Below are 19,049 nucleotides of genomic sequence, written 5' to 3' on the forward strand. Positions count from 1 at the left end.
ACCCGAGGGACAATGAAAATGGTAAAACAAACAACAACAGCAGAGTAACACATGAAAACTGCCAATGTCTAGCCAAAGCTGGCTATCGGAAATTTAGTTCAAGGGAACATCTGACACCATCTGTCAAAGTCTGGATACCAGCCTTAAATGGTGATGTGAAACAAAACATAGACATAGGCAGAAGGAAAATCAATCCATCCTTTTGTCGAGGGATCTGTCGTATCCCATATTGATTTAATTTTTTTTTAGTATTTGGGACTCATATGTTGGGAATTCAAGATTTCTTCTCAAGAGCAAAGTAAACACTGCTTATTTTTTTTGGTATGATTTGTAGGCTCCAGCACACCCCCTGATCCTCGTGAGGATAAGCGGCATCAAAAATGGATGGTAGGATGGATGGGCTATGACAAGAACTACTTGGACTCATCTATCTTGACTAGTTCTCTCTATGTATTTCCGAATGTATTGCTATTAACTGTTGGATGCCCTGAGAGAAAGCTCAGGGGAAAAAGAAGCAAAACACAAATTCCATTACAGGTAGCCATTAAAAAGCTGCCTTCATTGGAATAGTATATTAGTTAGTCCCTTTTCCTGTACTTGGGCCACATGCCAAATGCATAAAGTTGCATTGCAAGTGAGGGAATGTCCACCAGGGAGTGAGCGGCGGCACATAAAGGCTAGAGTAATCCAGTTAATGGCGAATTAGAGAGGTGTTAATCAGGCAATGGTGTGTTGACTGGATCCACCTGATGCCCACGTTCATCCCATCAGCCGCACGAGGAGGCAGCACCGGGGGGATGAGATCTTTTCAGGGCCAGATTAGAGATAGCGACATGGCAGGGGTGTGACCTCCTACAGAAACTAAAAGTGAACAGCAGCTGATAAAAAAAAAACAGGTTGAAGCCTCTTTTGTTTTGCTGCCATTGAACCGTGCTCAGCAGGTTCCATGTGCTTGCCGCACCAAACTGAGTCATGGCTTTCCCACAAAATCAATATGTACCATCATAAGAGGGAATGATCACAGGGAGGGAGGCTGTTATGGAGGTAGAGTCACCTTACAAGCAACCAGTCAAATACTCACAGTGTACTTTGGAGAATTACAAACAAAAAAATGTGACATTCTAGTATCCTGCCAATGACAAATGCTATGAGAACCACGACATTATGAATGGCTATTCTGTACAGCCTCAACATTGTAATGTCAAGTATTGAAAGAATGTTGCTGTCCTGCCAGTCCGGTGACATTTTGTTGTTGAGCAATGTCCAGCAGCTCTGTCCTTCAGGTAAAACTACAGATGTCATCCTAAATTGTTATGCTGGGTCATCCCATGTTTATCACGGTTAATTGGTTCAAGACCCAAATTGTGAATTTCCATGAAGTAGCATATATTCAATATTAATAAATTGAATGTACCGCATTATTAGAGCCATGTAGACATGAAATAACACACGGCAATCACCTTTACCTCCTATTATACTTTGTTTACAACACATTCCGCAACACTTCTGTGCAGGCAATGGGATCACTGCAGGGGAACAAGAGACAGACACCGCTTAAACCACGCTGCCGAGCTAACTAGTTAGCCTTCAAATTGTTTATCCTAAACTTAAGGAAGGGTTTCTAATGGAGTGGGGAAGAAGGACAAAGATTTCACAAACGTACCACTTCCACACAGACTAGGAGGAAAACTTATTTTTACTATATTATGTTGGTCATCCAGTGGCTGATTCCATGCAGTATTTACAGAGATTGTCTTCTGCAACCTTATATGACACAAAAGTAATTTAATAACTTTACGAGATGCCCAGTGACTAAAATACTACATCGGACTTGTCTTTCAATATTTTTTCACTAATAATAGGCCATAGTCAACCACAAAACATCGACAATTTATTTCATTTTTGAAAAGGAAGCAATGTTCAAATCGTGCTTTAGCAAGGGACGACTGTAGTACAGATCAATAATTCGGATACTTTGGCACGCCATAAGTGCCACAGTCTTAACATTACAACTACAAACAACAAATTACAAACTTCTGGCAGCTAAATCTAAAAAAAAAAATAAAATAAAATAAAAAGAGATGCACAGATCAATTGGCCACCAATCAACATCAGCCGATTTCTGTAAAAACAACGGGATAGTGTATGTCGATAAACACCTTTTTCAAAACTGGTCTATTTGGATTATTTCATCTTGGACTAAACATATACTGGGGTAAACATACACTGTATATTCATATTCCAAAACATGCATCAAATTAAATTCAGGTTTGTGTCAAATAGTAAAAAAATATTTTTATAAAAATAAAGGCAAAAAGACAACCTTCCAAAAGGTTTATATATTTTTAAATGTGCTGCTACTGTACCAAATTGTATCGCTTGGTGTAAATGATGCTTTTTGATGTAGCTTTTATGGAACTCTTGTAATCCTCTCTGCAGTACAAAGAAAAGAACCATGAACAGGGAACGCTCACTGCTGTCCCACATTTGGCCTCCATCTCCTCTGTCTTTGTGCCTCGATGGCCCCCAGGCAGTGTCCTGCTTTACCAACCTCCACCCTCCACGTGCTGACAGGTAGCCCCGGTGAGCCCTAACCCAAAGCCCTGGCGCTCAGCGGGAGGTAGGGAGGAGAGGCAGCTCGCGTGAGGAGGATTAACAACACGCTGCTCACTGCTGTCACTTACACTCTGCTGACGATTAGCCAAAAGAAGTGAGCAAAAGGCCCGAAGAGGCGGGTCAACAGATTGGTTAAATGATGCAGACTATGAAAGGCAGCTGCATTGCGAAATTAAGAATAAAAACACACCTTCTATAATGCATCTGAGCTCAATACATGAGTCTTGGCATGCCCACACTAATGCTTGTTCACCTTGATGCATGTCTACCTCCAGAAGAGATGTTTCCGACATGACAGCTGTGGTAAAAAAGAACTCTGACACTCACTTCCACACATGAATGAATCAATGCAGCATGTAAAATTCAGGTGCTCTCTACTTGACGATTATTTTCTTAATCGATTAATCTGAAGCCACGGACCAAATCATTATGAATCAAATGCAAAAAGGTGCTGGAAAGAGGCAAACAAGGAAATCACTGTTTACCAAAGTCAAAGCTGATGTGTGTGACTATCTTGTTTTGCCTCAAACACAGAGAGAATAGGTCTGCTTTCATTGCCAGCCGAGGAAAATAAAATATTCACATGGCTGGAATACGACTATGTGTACAATGTTAAATCAAATACGAAATTAATTTGATAATTAATTAGTCATCTATTTATCCTGAATTCTTGCAGCTCTCTTCTCAACAACACGTACTGTGAGCATGTGGGATAGTTTCACTGCTTCTTCATATTTGTTCCCTGAAATTAATAATTTAAATTGCATACAACAATGTGTCACTGTACAAATAATTTTACATGACTGTAAATGCCATTTGTGGTGTCATCTACAGTATGGGTTGGGTTCCAAATGCTTTTAAATACGTGTAATCCATCACTCAACAATGGTCAATGCATTATGGACAATTAGTTTCTTGATGGTTTTTCACGGCATGTCAGTCCCCCCCAAAATTTCATGGTGTTTGGCTAAATACAAGGTTACAGTGGGTGTGCCTTGAGATGCCTGACAGGGGCCAAACAATGGGGGTTAATAAGAACGCCACCATTTGGTGTATTTGTTGAACACATGCAACAAAGAAGGGGTACATGGCTTAGTTTGGCTGCTAGATTATTACAACATCGAATGGACCAAAGATTAAAGCAAATCATTATCTTATTTAACCTAGTAGAAACTCAATTCCAAAGATTACCATAAAAGCCCAACAAAAGTCCAGTTTGCCAAGAGAAAAAGTCATGAAATACTGTCTGTGGATTGGTACCCACGTACCTTCCTAGTCGCTAATCCTGTTAGGATACAGAAGATGCTCCCGATGATCAAACGCCCTGCAGATATGAGCTGAAAGGTCGGCTTCAGCGAGGCTAATTGTAGCATTTAAGAGGTGCTGCCGTCAAGGAGAAGTCAGACTTCGATTCAATGGGTTAAAGTCCATTTCAGCATTGTGGGAAGACAAAAGTGTAGACCATTGTAAACTGTCTGTAATATAAAAGTTGCTGCACTTTTTTAAATGATTTCATTTACACAGAGTTCCAGAAGATCAGGCGTCAAGCCATCTTTGCTCATCCAAAATACACAAATCATCCCGGCTCTGATACTACCCGGAATATCGAGGGGATGACTTCTTCCCCCAGTCTGCATCAATGCACCAATCTATTGATTTAGTTCAAATTGGTTACCTAGTGTTTATGTAATCCTGCTAACTGGCTGACAAACAGAAATGCCAACAAACCTCTTACCTTACATGCTTGTCAGGTAAACAGCAGGTGCCTATGCCCTAGCTGTCTTTCTATTGGCTGATGCTTCAAATTAGTTCTCCCCAATTCTATGTCCGCCTATTGCTACGCTAGAGTATCGCGCACTGCATGCACATCAGTATAAGCCCCAACACATACACACTTGCCGATGAAAGGCAAAACGACAAAAGACGAGCGGACAGCCGGGACGGCACTGCTGTCAGCTTCGGCTGATGAAGAAAAATGGAGCGCGGCTGCTCTCCAGCCAGCCAGAAAAACACTGCATTTGTCTGTCATGTCATAATCGGCAAAAATCATCACAGGCTTTCTCTAGCTGACTTCTTTGCCCGAAGCTGGCCTTGGATTAAATCGACCCACACAGACATGGGCGCCATGGAAGGCAGGCATCCGTATGTATGGCCAGATGGAGGGCAAACACAGGAAGTGACCTTATAGCCTCCTGTCTCCTCTCATTTGTCCTCCATTCCAGGCTTTTCCAAACTACCTCCTTACACTCCATCCCTTCTATTGGTCTCACAAATATCGTCTGCAAAGGACCTCTTGCAGCACCAAGATCAGAGTCTCACAAAAAATAATGTCTACTGTCATGCCTTTTCCCAAAAATCACAATGGGACATCTCGAGTGGGAAGAAGGTCCTAATTAACCACACTGGAACAAGGGAGAGTCCAGAACAACGGCATTATGATGTGATGCATCGTGCTGGTAGACAAGTAGATGTTTGTCATCTAATCAATCATCCAATAAAACCATTCATTTTCTATGCTGCTTATCCTCACTAGGGCCGCGGGGGTATGCTGGAGCCTATCCCAGCTGGCTTTGGGCGAGGGGCAGGGCACACCCTGCTTCCCTCGCTGCTGATTAAAATAATAGTAATAATAGTGTTGTGATATGCTTTCCCCCAACGTATCATGCTTACAGACTTGAGAGTGTAGTCAAAATGGACGCCATGTGATGAAAATGGCAAGTAATTATTCATTCATTCATTCATTTTCTACCGCTTATCCTCACGAGGGTGGCGGGGGGTGCTGGAGCCTATCCTACCTGTCTTTGAGTGAGAGGCGGGGCACACCCTGGACTGGTTGCTGGCCAATCACAGGGTAGCAAGTAATGATGATAATTCAAATTAATGAGAACCAAATAAAACCGTGTTATGGCCATTTATCAAAATTCGAAATTTACAAAAGTATTAAAGTTTAAAAACAAGACATTTCTGGGTTTCAATTTGTGAATTTCAAGAGCATCAGGCAGAACAATGACAATAACGTTGAACTCATCTTCATCTACAATTATTTTGCTCTTGTTTTAAAGCCTTTTCAAGATGTTTTTCAGTGTTTTAGCACTTTTTGAGGTCAGTTGTTGTCATACTACCAAAATCTACTTTTAAAGTGTGTCACCTTTCTACAGGTAGACCTTGCTAGCTAGAATTATAAAACATTTTTGCATATATTACCCAAACCTACAAAACCAAACAATGTAAGTTCTGCTCTCATGGCAACGATCTTACTTTGAGATATGCTTAAAAAGAATACAAAAACTTTTCATCACCAAATAAACAATATCAAGTGTGAGGGCGAAAGTCACTACTAAGCCACATGCATGTTGTTTAATGCCTCATACGGGTGGATACGACTTTAAGTGGCTGCTGCAGCATCCAAACAGCACATCTATGTGCTCCGGTTCTACAGTCCAGTAACTGTCATTGTGTATGGACACATATGGGAGGTGGGCTGGATGGGTGGGGGGTGTAATCCCAATGTAAACAATGTCGTCCACAGATATGGATGATGTCGTGGAGATGGAATGGTGATACATATGATGAGGTGGGGGAGGTGCTGATGTTATGTACTCACAGCTCTGAATAGAGGATGTGCAGGTTGCCCAAATTATCAGTGTAGTTGGCCGGGCTGAGCCAAGGCAGCACCAACAGCAGCAGTGCCTTCATGGTCGCCTCCTTTCGCCTCGCAGCACTGCTCAAGCTCCCTCCTCGTCTTCTTCTACTACTCCCCCCTCCACAACAACCACCCTCCTGCACACCCCCTCCTCCTCCTCGTCCTCTTCCACCTCCACTCTACTTTATGTCAGACCCCCCCACCCTACCTCCCACCCCCTGCCTCCTTCTGGGACGAATCCTTCCAACCCGTCCGTGCCCACCCCCCCTCTGGCGCTGGCTCCAGAGGTTTCTCCTCTGCCTTGGAGGTCGTCAGAAGAAGATGATGAAGAAGAAGAAGGGCGGGTGCAGAGGAGACGTCCCGCTGTGGCACAGGAGGAAGAGGAGAAAGTGCAAGAGGAGTAAGAAGAACAAGGTGGCACATTTGGACCACAATCGGAGATGTGCAGCCCCTTTAATCTGCTCTGGGCAGTGGCCAGCTGTAAGAGGATTTGCGCTCGTATGCGTGTGTGTGCATGTCTGCCTCCCTCGGTGTGCGTGTGTGTGTGTCGGAGAGAGAAGAGCGCATGCAGGCTGTGACTTATACTGCAGCAGAAACCAATGAGGAGGAGGGGTGATGGAGGAGGAGGAGGGGAAAGAGAGAGATGGAGTGGACCAAACTGAAGCAGGAGGGGAGGGGAAATACCTGCCGCTCTTGTGATTGGCTCTTTCTTCGCATTGACACACACGCACACTCATGCACACACACACACACACATGTACAACCTCTGCATTGGCCTCCCCTGCATGTACGTTACAATCCATTGGCCATAAAGGAAAGGAGAAGAGGAGAGAAATAACCTCTCTTCTTCATCAATGGGCTTGATAGCAGATTGGTGTGATCACCACAACACAAGAACATACTTAAATTCATGGAAGAAAAAAGACAGCAAAGAGGAAAAGAGCAAAACACACAGTAGAGAGAGCCAATAATGAAAGCAGTGGCGGCGGCTGGTCTTAGAAATCTGATTTAAAGATCCCCTTTTATGCATAAGTGACTTTATAGTGATGTTCTAACAGTAATTTGTGTCCCTCAACACTGTTCATGAAAACCATACGTGAGAAAAATCTATCATCTATGTCACTTGATTTAGGATTTGTGGGCTTCCATAACATCATGTAGAAAAACCTCCTTCATCATGGATATTACTGCCTCTGATGATATTACTGCATATCATTTTTATTAGAAATAAAGCAAATTGTACACTCGACTGCTAACAGTGTTATTTTACTGGCATGCTTCTTTAATTTTGAACTTTTAAAAAACTTTTTTTAATGTAATTTTAATGTAAAAGTAATATTTCTTTTAGCCCTTTCATTCATAATTTATATGCATTTTGAATTGTTTTATGAATGTACAACTATAATTATGAAACAATAACAACAACATTTTTGAGAGTCAACAGCCGCTGACATGAGACAGGTGGCGTAACTTCCAGTTATGGTTGCCACTTGCGAGCTCATAGGATGCTAACAATGGACGTTTTCTAAGAAGACAGATGGACTCACGCAAGTGTATTAAAATAACACAACAAGATGCGCACTATAGTGTACGCTAAGCAAACCGCAGCAAATTGTGGCGTAAATTGTGGCCAATCATGACACTAACCTGTGAGTACGCTAACCAAGGTTCCACTGTATAGAACATCAGTACAATGCTTTGATGACATGAGTTGTGCAGAAACATATACATGTGCACGTGGCCTCATTGTGATGCATATATTGCTTCTGTATAGCATATGGTGATGTATGTGTCTAATTTGTGGTCTTTTTTTCACTATAAATCTACAGCAATAGGTTTATTTTATGAGCTGTTATGAGCTATGTATAATATTATACATTTTCATTTATTTTCACACTTTTTATCTCCTTTAGTGCCTGCAACCAAGCAGAAAGGCACTGGGCATTAGCTGGTGTAAATAAGTCCAAAGGGGTTCATTGTGCATGCATGGACATACTTTGGTTACAGGTTGAAGCTGTCGACGTGCGCACTGCTGCGATGGCATACATTTTCCTACCCTATTTGAATAGTCCACAGGGCAGGCAGGAAATGAGATTAAATTGTGTCAGGATGCAGTTTGCATGGAAAAAAAAGTCTGGCCCCTGAGGATTCGATTAATACATTTTTTTTCATTACCTCTCTGAAAAACACACTCATGGCTACTCACCCCTCCATTTTCCTTTTCATTTGCCCACCCACAGCAGCCAATTTGTCGTCTAATTCATCACAGCTTCACTGTAGTAATCATCCAGACCTCATTTTAACCTAAAGCGCACACATAATGTACTCACACAGTCAGGGAAATACAATTTGGGCCTGTATTTGTTCAATTTTATCCATGTGAGATGAGTGGAAATGACTAATTACCACATTGCAGAAGTTATTGAGATGCAATGCAAATGCTGTATCAAAAACGCTACCTACTGTATATAAAAGTCCATAATAAAATTTTTCTGGGGAATGGTAAACAGTAGTATATCATACTGAAAGCTATGACCCACACATGTAGCTGAGTAAAATATTAGAAATACCTCCCACGGTGACACAGTATGTGGCTTTTCACAGAAAAATGAGGATTATTTTCTTTATGAAGGCAGCCTTTTTGATAGAGTGTTTGACGTAGATGTGGTGTACCTAATGAAATGTCGGATTGAAGAGTGCACAGAGAGGGTGGCGAGTGCTTCACACCCTGACTGAATTCCATGCAAGTCATGACACGATCCGGTAAAACCGGAGAAAAAAAGAAAAAAAGAGACCTTTGATTAACAAGGACTCTATTTTGCATTGGATTGCGGCTGGCTGTGCCCTGAATTAAAAAAAATTCAACGAGTGTGAAAGCAGCTATGGCCAGATGGCGCGACAGTCTCGGCCATGACAACACTTGACCTGCTGCCAGATTGCGGTCACGGGTCGGACAGAGATGTAGCAGATTCATAGTGGAGTCATATAGAGGAGCATCTTTTCCATTCCAATTCCGAGTACAATGTGAGAATGTGTTGTTCCTCCCAGAAGCAACGCTTTAGTGATGTACCACTTTCGAGTCATGTCTCTTGTGACTTTACTAATTTCTTGCTGTCCAGCATATGCAAAATGATGAATTAGATACAAAACAGTGGCAAAACTTTAAAACCCTCAAATCCCCCAAAGTTGCACAAAGACCTGAGCATAAACTGACAAATGTCATCAAACTGAATCATAGATTACAAGACTTCTTTTTTTTTTTTGCTCTACCTTTTTGTAAAATTTTGTAAAGTTTAACATTACACTAGAAAATTAGCTGCCTGAAACCTCATTTGTCACTAAAAAGTGTTTAAATTGTGTTTTGTCCTTATTATGTTTTAAGTTAACAGTGGTTAACTTATTTTCACACTTGTATGGTCATGAATAATACAACTCAATTGTCTGTACAGTTAAAAAAAAAAGCTTTTATAATGGTGACACATTGACCCTGGAACAGATTATTTTGATGAAATCATGTTTTGAAAACACTTGATGAGAACAAGACCCCTTCACGAAACTATAGATCAGGAATTATTCAAGTTGAAGCAGAGAAAGGGGCAACAAGATGATGCAAAAGATAACTTTTTAAAGACATTTAGAGGTCTTTTGTGATGAATGGAGTGAAAGAGTCTCTCTGTGGATATGTGCTGCTTGTGTGCTGGTAAGTGCTGAGATGCACTAATCATCCCAGAGGCCTTCAGGCTTGCTGAGTGCTAATGAGCGTTAATGAAAACACACCCCGACTGAAGGAAACCAAAGCACAGCGCTCTTAATGTTGTATAAACACAGCGGCTAAGTTAGTTTGGATGAAAGCTTTCCCTTTCGGGCACTGAAGCTACAGTCGGAGGCAGACTTATTATAGTAAAGTTGTATTATTGTTAGTCTGTTTTTACTATTTAATAAGAAATAGGCTAAATAGGAAGGAAATATCTCCCAATGCACAACACATACAGTGTCCCAGCTTTGTGTGGTATGTTGTGATAACTACAGCAAGTGGTGATGTCACCTTCCTACCTGCTCTTGATATGGTCCTCCAGGTTACCCCGAGCCAAGACTTCAGTGCAATGGTCCTTGAAGGGACAAAACACAGTCAGTTTGTCCAGCAGCTTGTGCACTAGCAGGCTGGGCTTCCTGCAGCTCTGCAGCATGAGGGGCGCACGGCACACCGGGCAGAAGTCACTCTCCAGCAGGAAGCTGGTGAGACACTCCTGGCAGTAGGTGTGTCCGCAGGGTGTGTCCAGGGGACGGATGAGGGGCTGCAGACAGATGTGGCAGACAAGGTCATTGTCCACCTCGTCTTTGTAAAAGTACTCGTGGTTCTCCCCCAGTTGGTGACTGTGGCCGCACGAAGCGCACAAATCAGGAGGTGGTGACTGGCGCCCGGAATTTAACAATGACACAGGAGGTAGTGTGGTGTCCTCCATCGCCACGGTAGTTTCGGGCTGCCCACTGGGAACAAGGTAAACAGAAAGCCTTTTCACACATTCTGATTTATGTTAAATTTAAAGCCATTGCTAGCATATGCCCTGGTAGGCTGCTTTTGCAATATGTGTGTCTGTGAATGGATAGACAGGCACATATTGACAGATATACAGTTATAGAGTGCAGGTAATATGTGAATGGCCATACTAACATCTCCAATATGTGAATGAACTGGATCTGTATGAATTGACTGATGTTCACAATATATTAGTATGTTCAGCAAATAGACAGATAGTCGAGACTCTCCTACCTGCCGTTGACATGGTCCTCCAAGCCACCAGGGTCCAGGACTTCAGTGCAATGATCAGTGGAGGAACAGGCCACAGTCAGCTTGTCCAGCATCTTATGAACAAGCAGGCTGGGTCTCTTGCAAGTTTGCATCATGAGTGGGGCTCGGCACACGGGGCAAAGGTCACTCTCCAGCAGGAAGCTGGCGAGGCACTCTTGGCAGTAGGTGTGTCCGCAGGGTGTGTCCAAGGGACAGGCGACTGGATGCAGACAGATGTGACAGACAAGGTTGTCGAGGGGTGGCGCAGAAGCCTCGGCCATTGCGAGTTCAGGCTGCAGGTCTGATTAGGTGTCGTCAGGTGGTCACAAGCGGGAGACATGGGTGGGTAACTTTGCTAGGAGAAGAAATATTATAAAGGATCAGTTATCGATGTATGTATGTGTGAGTATTGTATGGATTGATAGATGGTTAAAATGGTTAAAACGGACAATTACAATGTGTGTGTGTGCATGTAAATGGACACACTGACATTTTTAAAAATGTTTTTAGGCAGACCATTAAAATGTGTGTCTATGAATGGACACTTTAATATTTAAAGTGTTTGATTTAAAGAGTTTGATTGAAGCACGGTAACTCTAGCCACAAGCTGGAACTATTGACCAGAAATGGAGAAAGAAACGAGTATTTAGATTGGTAAAGTTAGCTTCAAAGCCCTGGCAGATGGCTCTTGTAGCAAGACCAAAGGTATTTTAAAAGAGAAATGAAATTACATTTTGAGCTGACACAAATAAACAAAGATATGTTTGTGTCAGTGTGAGAGGTCTCACTCGCTCACATTTGGTATTTGCTGAATGTTTGTGGGCGAGTTTAAGAGCTAATATGCTAATAATAAAAAAATAGTAATACAAAAATATGCTTGCTGACTGTATTGTTTTAAAAATGTTCCATAATTGATATCCCTTTCCATAAAATTTTATGTAATTATCGTTGTAGTTGCACAACGAATTGTTTACCAGAAAGACATTTCCCCCTACTTATGTATTATACATAAAAAACACATTTCTATCTGTGATTAAATGTGATTAATTATGAGTTAACTGTGGACACAAATGGAATTAAATTAAATTGCAATAAAATATTTTAATCGATTGACAGCCCCAGTTCATATGAATGAACATATTGATATTTATCATATGTGTGTACGTGAATGAATGCACTGATATTTCCAATATGAACATACATGCTGATATTTACAGTAGAATGTGTTATTAAGTGAATGGACAATCGAAGCATGCTGATATTTACAATATGTAAGTATGTGTACAATATGTGTGTATGTGAATGTACTGTATGTGAATGGCAATATTGATAGTCATAATATGTGTGTATCCAGAAGAGATGCTCATATTGAAAAATAGGCAGCTTCCTTGAGCATGAGGGTGCGAACAGATGGGCTCAGTGAGACATACGTCACCTTGGCAACGGCCATCTTGACAGCGCATGAAACGTAATGCTGTCTCCTTTCGAGACACCTGATTGGGTCTCAGTTGTGTCATCACATTATAGCCAACAACATCTGCACATATAGCATTCATTATGCTAAAGAGTGAAATCACAGCGGGAGACAATCTCGCTTTCATTCTTGTTGTGACAACAATAAAGTGTCTGGAACATGAAGGCTGATAAGAAAAGGCTGACTTGTCCTAACAAAGCCGACCTTAAGGTGAGGCATCTGATTCATCACACGCTGTGACACCTGCTGCTTCTTCTGAAGGCTGGTTTCATCAACATCACACACATATACATGCACACGCACACACACACAGACTCAAATGTAATAAGATCCTCCAAAAGCACAACAAATTCCATCCTGATCTGATGGGATTTGGCAAAAGTATGAATACCTTCAATTGGATTTGTGCATGTGAAAATTGCTTCTAAATGTGTAATCTGGATCACGCACAGATGAAATACTGAAAGCATCACATGTGCATGCGCATAGGAAATTTCATTTAAATCAGATTAGGTTTCGACCAAGATGATATGAATTTTCTTGTATAAAAATACAAACATTAACATTTAATGCAATAAAATGATTACAATATTTAATTGAGTAAAAAATAAATTTACAAGCAAAGTGCAATTTTGTTTTTAATATATTTTCAAAAGGAAGAGAACTGTTTTATTGTGGACAGACACGTTAATAAAATGAAATAAAATATACATGGCGCTCTGTCACTCTCCCATTGTTAATTTCATTTTTTCATTCAAACCTTTGATCGTGAGGCCGACATGCTAACCAAACCACCGAGTCACCGTGCAGCTAGGTTGATTTATGATTGCAGGAAATGGCACCCAAACAAACAAAGGGATAAAATCCATTGGTGGTGGTGATGAAAAATAGCTTAAACTGTTTCCAACTTCTTATCTGATCTAAAAGCAGGATAACACAATCTCCTCAACTTTCTTCTCTCCTTGGAAAATGTCTCGTGCAAGCAGCAGCATCTCTGTGTTAGGAATAGACAATGGATTCACATGATCATCCACACTTTACGATAAACGACCTGTGAGTGGAATGATGATTGCACAATAAAACGCCTTTTCCCGCGCACACAAACACATGCATAGACATGTACGTCTGCAGACAAAACAGTTGCCAGGACACACCCTCTTACAGGGGAAGTTTTCTTCACGTTGCAAAAATCTACAAGCAAGTTTAATCAATAACTAACCCTACAAACACAGCAATCACTCCTTCCTTTATTATTCATAAGAAAAAAAAGGTTTGTACATTGTGCATGTACATTCCTCTGTATTGTTTATGTACCTCTCAAGAATGTGAACAGCGGTGATGAGAAACCTCAGCATTAAAAGCTTTAACTCCACAAGCAGGTTTCTTTTTACTCTTTGGCTTTTTTAATGATTCAAAATGCCACCATATGATGTTACAGGTGATGGCAAAGGGGAAAATGTGATGATGACCATAGAACAGGAAAGCGAACTGATGGTAATGTATTGTTAGAATTGTGGTACTCAGCTCTGGCTTCTCAGGACAACATGGCTGAAACAACCATTGTTCAACAGTCAAAACAAAAGAAGTCAGCGATGTTGTTCCATACACAAGCAAGGATTTCGATACCATCTTTCACACAGAGCAAGTAGTGCCCACATTTATTCTCCTCTGCATTTCACACAGAACCCAGCAAAAGGTGGGATATTTCTGTAACTGTGTGCACCTTTACATAGCAACAAGGGATACAGGAGTCCAATAATTATATGGTATGATATATATGTCCCGCCCACCTCCAAATGGTGGAATATTGGAGGGACGATTTGCTGTCCTGTAGACACAACAAAAATCCAAAATACTAGTAGAGATTAGAGCATGCATGGTATATTTGTATGACAATCTTACCAGGTGGTCTTTTGTGTCTACACTTACAGTACATGGCAGTTTTAAGGTAAACAGTGTATATTATGAATAGCGAGCTGCTGCCGCCAAGCTAAGTACAGCGAGTGACAGCGAGGCATAGCGTGTAAACAAAGATGCAAGAATAGCCCAAGGGAGATAGGTCTGATAAGAGAGTGATCAAACATGGAGGTATCGATTGGCGTAGCCTATGTCAAGCTTAATATGAGACGTGTCATTTTGCTGGCAACCCTACGTGACACAGCAGACATGTAGCACTTGCCGCGCATGCCGATTATTTTTGGTGATCAGCTTTGAAAGGTGTTTATCAGCACACACCGATAATGGTTTTTTTTAAGGAAATCTGCCGATATTGGTGGCACACCCTGGACTCGTTGTCAGCCAATCACAGGGCACATATGGACAAACAACCACTCACACTCACATTCATACCTTTGGACAATTTGGAGTCGCCAATTAACTTAACATGTTTTTGGAATGTGGGAAGAAACCGGAATACCCAGAGAAAACCCACACGTGCACAGGGAGAAAATGCAAACTCCACACAAAGATCCCAGAAAAAAGGAATATACTTTTCAGAAATATAATTAATTATGGGAAAAAGTCATTCTCTTACATGTAATATTCTGAGCAATAAGGTATATTCTTTTCAGAGAAACCTTTTAAAAAAAAAATCAAACTTTTGCATATTTTCCAGATACAAAACGAGTCAGGTATGTTCCCAAAGATATGTCAAAGTCATTGTACCTCCAACTACGTACTTTTTTCCCAAGTGTGTGTGTGACCTGAGAGGACCGGACAGGTTAATCATGACATGTTTTGCCAAGTCAGCTAATAACGCTTTAGGCTAAAGACCAACCCAGTGACAAGCAATGTAAATGGAAAAGCCTCTTCTTTTGCATAACAACTCTGGGAAACATTTATTGCAAGCTTGTAGCGCTCTTTGCTGCATTAACAAGGACCTCAAATACAGTAGAATATGATACAGGAGGATAACACTGTAGGTGTTATCCTTTACTAGCATTCCAGTCGACAGTCATTTCTGTACTGAACGACGCAGTGACTCACAGATGTAAACACTCTGAATGCACCAAGTGTGTTTACTAGCAACACGGTGAACCTAAATGATGTTAACAAGGAAAAAAACAGCTTTCATGCAGGTAGGACAGAAAGAAGTCACAATTTGCTTAATGCAAAAATCTCTCATGATGAATTTTCTTAAATCATAACTACTTCACATGACTGACCAGCGCTGCAATAAACATTTGCTCCAAGCAAAAAATTAACATCAGTCTGCCAAAACGCAATCATCCTAGTTTTGTTCTGACGTGTCTCTCAAACCAGATAACATTCCAATATATGCCTTCATGTTCATGTAGTTATTTCCAATCCAATTCTGAATTAATAATGCTACTGAAGGTTTATTTAGTCTTTTTTAGCATTTCAATATTTCAAATAAAGTAGAACCAAGAGTGAAAATGAGCACTGTGAACAATAGACAATGCATAGAATATGCATAGTATATGCATCTCCTAGTATGCTAATGCATTAGCATTTCAGCTGTTAGCATGTTTGTTAGCATCTGCTACAACATAGTACTAAACTACATAGCCTGTTACTTTAATGATAATTTCATCTGTTCATCCATTTGCACTCATTGCTAACATGGACATTTTGTCTGTGAACATGCTTGTTAGCAAAAAGCCACTCTTTGCTACAAAACAGGCTTGCTGCTTCAATTAATCGTTTTATTTGACTTCAGCTCTTTAATTTTTGACCGTTTTTTTTGTCATTTTAGATCATCCCAAGTACATGTAGAAAACAAATACTACATACTAAGAATTCTAAACTGCACACATACACTCTACACCCACAGTGTATATAACATATTAGCATTTTGGCAGCAAGTATGCTAGCAGCACAGGCTGAAAGTACTTAGCTCATTATTACTTCACATGTAATTGAAAGTGACCTAAGACTGTAGTCAGAATCAGAACATCTGCAGGCAGATGTGAAGCCACCTCAAGCAAACTGCCGACTGCATCAGAACACAGTGTACCACACATACACTGATGATTAGTTACACAACAATCTAAACACAACAGTACAGCGCTAATGATATCCACGCACATGAAGCCAAACCAGAACTAGAACCATGTGTCACTTTCCCTTAAATCTCCATGTTGTTAAAGATTAGTAAGATTCTCTTGTAGTAGAAAAGGCCAAAATAAACTTACAGGACTTCATGAGCAGTGTAGCTCACCTGGACAGGTAGAGCGTAATGTTAAACCTCTGAAGAGGGCAGGTCCATAGAGAGAGAGGGACGGGAGGGAGGACTTTGTCCCGCTTGGACCGCCAGCTAGATGATTGGCTGCTACTCACTTGGGAAACTTTACCCCTGAACATGGCTCTTGAGGGAATTCTCCAACCTGCAAGTAACTTCAGAAGGTGCTTGACGCTGATAGGCCCAGTTAATCAGGAAGTAGGAAGTGAGCAGCCCTGAAAGGGGAGGAGCCACAACAACTGTAAACAAGAGAACCTGACAAACCTGATCTTGGAGCAGGAAAGAAAGAAAAAAGTGACAACTGGGAGTGTTTTAGAAGCGACTGACGGTGAGCTGTTAAATGGAGTGTAAGGACTACACACACAAAATTAACATCTTTTTTTTATAGAATCATTTTGAAAGTTAGAAAAGAAATGTACAAAATTTGCAAAAATCAAGGTGAATTATTATGAGCCAAATTTTCACAAAATGTTTTTATAGAAGAAATAAAGGTTATAACATTTGAAAAAAAAAGTTTGATTCCGACGAAAATACATTTTGAATCTTCTTCTTTCTCTTTGGGACCCTCATGTCCTCCTTCAGTACACCCATAAACCTCCTATTTGGTCTTCCTCTACGCCTCCTACCTGGCAGCTCTAAACGCAGCATCCTTCTACCGATATATTCACTATCTCTCCTCTGGACATGTCCGAACCATCTCAGTCTGGCCTCTCTGACTTTATCTCCAAGGCCTCTAACATGTAATGTCCCTCTCATGAATTAGTTCCTGATCCTATCCATCCTGGTCACTCCCAGTGAGAACTTCAGCATCCTCATCTCTGCTAACTCCAGTTCTGCTTCCTGTCTTTTCCTCAGTGGCACTGTCTCTAGACCAAACAACATGGCTGGTCTCACCACAGTTTTGTGTACCTTTCCTTTCATTTTAGCTGAAACTCTTCTATCACACATCACGCCTGACACTTTTCTCCACTTGTTCCATCCTACCTGCACACGCTTCTTCAACTCCTTTTCACAATCTCCATTGTTCTGAACTGTTGACCCTAAGTAATTAAAATTATCCACCTTCTGTATCTCTTCTCCCTGTAACCTCACTCTTCCCTCTCATTCACACATATATACACCGTCTTGCTGTGGCTCATCTTCATTCCTCTCCTTTCCAGGGCAAACCTCCACTCTTCTAGCATCTCATCCACCTGTTCCCTACTCTCACTACAAATCACAATGTCATCTGCAAAAACCATATAGTCCATGGAGATTCTTGTCTAACCTCCTCTGTCAGCCTGTCCATCACCATAGCAAACAAGAAGGGACTCAGAGCTGATCCCTGATGCAGTCCCACCTCCACCTTGAACTCTACAGTACATCTTACCACTGTCGTACAGTCCACATACATGTCCTGCACCAGTCTCTCCAGACTTCCTCTTAAATTTTGAGTAAAAAGATGAATAATTTTTTGGAAGTCACAATATTGAGAGAAAATAAGTAGCTTTGGAGGGAAAATGTGACCTCATGATAAAACATTTAGAAAGAAAAAAGTTGCATTTGTTAGATTTTTAAAAAGTCACAACCTTACAAGAATAAATGCAGAATATTACATTTAAAAATATTGCAATATCAAAATTTAAAATAGATTAATATTTGCTATTAATAATACAATTAATATTATTGATATAGTATGTTAATTATACTCATTCATTCATTCATTTTCTACCGCTTTTTCCTCACAAGGGTCGCGGGGGGTGCTGGAGCCTAACCCAGCTGTCTTCGGGCGAGAGGCGGGGTACACCCTGGACTGGTCGCCAGCCAATCACAGGGCACATATAGACAAACAACCATTCACACTCACATTCATTGTTAATTACACTAATAATTGTAATTAATATTTCTAAAAATAAAAAAATCAGAAATATGGGAAGAATTTGAGAAAAAATAAGATTTGAGCAAAAATGCATATACTTTAGAGAAACATTTTTAAAAATCTGTATATTATTAAGGAATATCATAATGAGAACTAAAAAAAACCCTCCTAATGTCATGTGTTAAAAGTTGTACTATTCGCAAGGAAATCCTAAAAATTAATTCTCATGAGATTAGAACTTTATTCTTCGTGAATTACTCCTTGTGTGCATGAATGTACAGCTGCTTATTATCGTGTCCAGCCTTCTTGTTGCTTTCTTGTGGCTATAGTTGGTTTTGTAACAGTGACAACTAATCTCATTTTAAGATGCGGTTTCCCTCTCAGCCTCGGAACACACAACAGTCTGTGTGTGTGTGTGTGTGTGTGTGTGTGTGTGTGTGTGTGTGTGTAAGTATGAGTCAGCCATTG

General features: G+C 40.8%; 1 protein-coding gene across 3 annotated transcripts in view; it reads right to left on the reverse strand.

Moving 5' to 3' along the window:
• Positions 1 to 16,831, reverse strand: part of lnx1 (ligand of numb-protein X 1) — a 34,891-nt gene extending 18,060 nt beyond the window's left edge. For 2 of the 3 annotated variants that reach the window (XM_058073462.2, XM_058073459.2), the window contains exons 1-3: positions 16,677 to 16,831; positions 11,031 to 11,403; positions 10,313 to 10,747 (exon numbers count right to left, since the gene is read on the reverse strand). In XM_058073462.2, coding sequence (XP_057929445.2) covers positions 10,313 to 10,747; positions 11,031 to 11,329 — 734 coding nt within the window. In that variant the 5' untranslated portion in view covers positions 11,330 to 11,403; positions 16,677 to 16,831. Of the gene's footprint in view, positions 1 to 6,220; positions 6,388 to 10,312; positions 10,748 to 11,030; positions 11,404 to 16,676 lie in introns of those variants that run through there. The other variant, XM_058073463.2, reaches the window with a different exon arrangement.
• Between the last annotated feature and the right edge of the window lie 2,218 nt (positions 16,832 to 19,049).

The sequence above is a fragment of the Doryrhamphus excisus genome, linkage group LG4 (genome assembly GCF_037039965.1).
Source record: "Doryrhamphus excisus strain RoL-2023G ecotype Guam linkage group LG4, RoL_Dexc_Guam_v1.1, whole genome shotgun sequence".
NCBI lineage: Eukaryota > Metazoa > Chordata > Actinopteri > Syngnathiformes > Syngnathidae > Doryrhamphus > Doryrhamphus excisus.